Raw genomic sequence first — 2,516 nt, forward strand, 5'->3', positions numbered from 1 at the left:
AAAGAAAAGCACAATTGAATTAAGCCTCTTATATCACCAATTGCATTCTGAAAAGATCCAGTACCATTAAAGCAAAAGGCAACCAAATCCAAGGGGTGTGAAGGAATTGCATGAGAAGGCTTGATCAATCTTGTTTTATTATTTCGTAATTGAGATATCTATTCTATTTCAGAAAAAAACTACTTTCTCCCTTTGTTTATTGATATGTTTAATGAATTCCTCCAACTGGGTACAACTAAAATGCACAGTTCAACAAGACCAAATCTAACCTACTCGTTCAGACATCCATAACAACCGTTGCTGAATTGTATGCACGTGAGAGTATTCATATTTCTAGCATTTCAGTTACAGTAAGGGTTGACTCAACATATATAGATAATGAGTATTACATTATGAGGTTATTGCAGCATACAGTATATATTTTCATGTGTATGTGTATTTTTCTTCCTTAACGAATTGGGAGGCATATTAATAGATATATAGGAGAACTAGTGCATGTATAGTTATATTTTCATTATTTTCTTTGTTTTTTTTTTATATTGTCGAGTCATAGGATTAATTCTTCTTATATATATATTTTTACTGAGAACAGTTTATAACTGAAATACACTCTTCTCATTTCTGTATCATTCGTTTTATTACGGGGATATCATACTCAAGTGGTTGATGCTGGGAGTTTTTATTTGAAATAATTAACAAGGGATTTGGGACAAGAGTTTGTCTCTTTCCACTGGTATCGTTTAAAAACCTTTGTATTAGAAAAAAATACTGGTATGAGTTCCTTAGGCAGACTCGGCCTTCTCAGTACTCTGAGCAGTGGCATTGGAAGCAGCATCAGAACCGCCATCTCTGCCTTCAGTATTGCAGGCAAGGCAAGGCAGCTTCTTCTCAAGGGCAGCTCGGTACTTGGGGTGGCTGATGGCGTACACGATGGGGTTGTAGACGGCGTTGGCCTTGGCGAAGACGGATCCCCAGATAGAGAAAAGAGGAGTGACAATAGGTTTGTTGAACATTCCTCCCCAGTTGATGACAAAGTAGGGGGTCCAAGCCATGAACCACAAGGTGACGGTCATGAGAGCAACCTTGCACAGACGGCATTCAGCTGAGGTCTTTTGGGCTTCCTCGCTTCTCAGAGACTTAACTCCCATCTTCTTGGCCTGTTCTCGCATTCCCTTCTCGTGAGCAGCAACAGCCTTAACGATGAAAGTGTAGCTGTAGATGATGTAGGCAAGAGGGAAGAGATATACCCATACAGAGTAGACGTACAGATAGCTCCTGGAGAGTTCAGTCTCTGTCAGGTAGTCAGTACCACAGGCAAGCATGTTACCCTCAGGTACATATCGGTTCCATCCGAAGAAAGGAGGAAGGCACCAGGCAAGAGTGAAGAGCCAAGTGCCAGCAATCCTCATCATAGCACCACCAGATGTGAGAGGTTCAGCAGATACTCCCTTGACGATGACGTTGTATCGGTCAGCAGTGATGAAGACCATGGACCAGATGGACACGCAGCCGAAGAAAGAACCGAGGAAAGCGTAGACCTCACAGAAGAATGCACCGAGAATCCATGTACCCCAATAAGCGTTGACCAGGAGAGGAGGAGTCATGGTAAGCATCATGAAGAAGTCGGAGATGGCCAGGTTGACGACTAACAGGTTGGCAGGTGTTCGCAGACTCTTGGTATTCATGAATACCCAGATGACTACGAAGTTACCAGCCACAGATAGTGTTCCCATGATAGTCATCCAGAAGCCGAGAAGACCATACCAGAGAGGATTCATTGGGGGAAACTGGTACCAGTGAGAATGCACCATATGGAGCATGCTTTCTGGCACAGTGTCTACCACTGTATAGTTGCCATAAGGGTTGGTGGATGGCAGGACAGTGTCCTGAACTGGGTTGTTCCAACTCGACATCTGTAATGAATTTTATAGTTTACATTACCATACTTTATCACATAAAAACGGAATGTAAAAGTTTATGTATAGATGACTGACACAACACATGAGCAAGGAAATATGCATGGCAAAATACCTAGCATTTGTATAATCTGATTTTATTTGCACATTTTGATGAAGACTGATGAAAAAAATAGAATGAATATAGAATGAAAGAACACTATTTTTCAATGATATTACCTTTAAGGCAAAAGATTTCCAGCCGAAGAAATTTCAAAATCGAACTACTTCGGCGTGAAGCACTTCCTCTCTGGCTGAGTCCCACAAGGTAACTGAGAGAACACGCGTGGGTGCAGCTCTTTTATAGTCAGCTGGAGCCTTGTACTTGCATTATAAGATTACTGACGTCTTTATCTTCGACTACTTACAGACAGAAATGCCAGTCTGAGCTTGTTCTATTTTAAAAGTTCTAGAACGATATTTATGCATTCTGTTCTTTCCCGTGTTGTGTTATCCTCGGTACATTCATATAATATGTAAATAACCATTTATAGTTCTCAGTAATCTTAACAGAAAATGCATCTTTAGTTTTCTTATAGTTAACTTAATTAACCTCTTTTT

The 2,516-nt window shown here is 40.6% G+C and overlaps 1 protein-coding gene across 1 annotated transcript; it reads right to left on the reverse strand.

Moving 5' to 3' along the window:
• Positions 1-665: 665 nt before the first annotated feature.
• LOC119581638 (rhodopsin-like) lies at positions 666-2,230 on the reverse strand. The gene is made up of 2 exons (XM_037929760.1): positions 2,136-2,230; positions 666-1,913 (listed from the first exon to the last, which is right to left on the reverse strand). Exon 2 carries the CDS (start codon positions 1,911-1,913, stop codon positions 783-785), a length of 1,131 nt encoding a protein of 376 aa, XP_037785688.1. The 5' UTR covers positions 2,136-2,230; the 3' UTR covers positions 666-782.
• Positions 2,231-2,516: the final 286 nt, after the last annotated feature.

Source organism: Penaeus monodon, chromosome 15 (genome assembly GCF_015228065.2).
Source record: "Penaeus monodon isolate SGIC_2016 chromosome 15, NSTDA_Pmon_1, whole genome shotgun sequence".
Taxonomy (NCBI): Eukaryota; Metazoa; Arthropoda; class Malacostraca; order Decapoda; family Penaeidae; genus Penaeus; species Penaeus monodon.

Bases quoted from the DNA above. Each gene is read 5' to 3' on its own strand.
- LOC119581638 (XM_037929760.1), bottom strand. From the start codon at position 1,913: ATGTCGAGTTGGAACAACCCAGTTCAGGACACTGTCCTGCCATCCACC.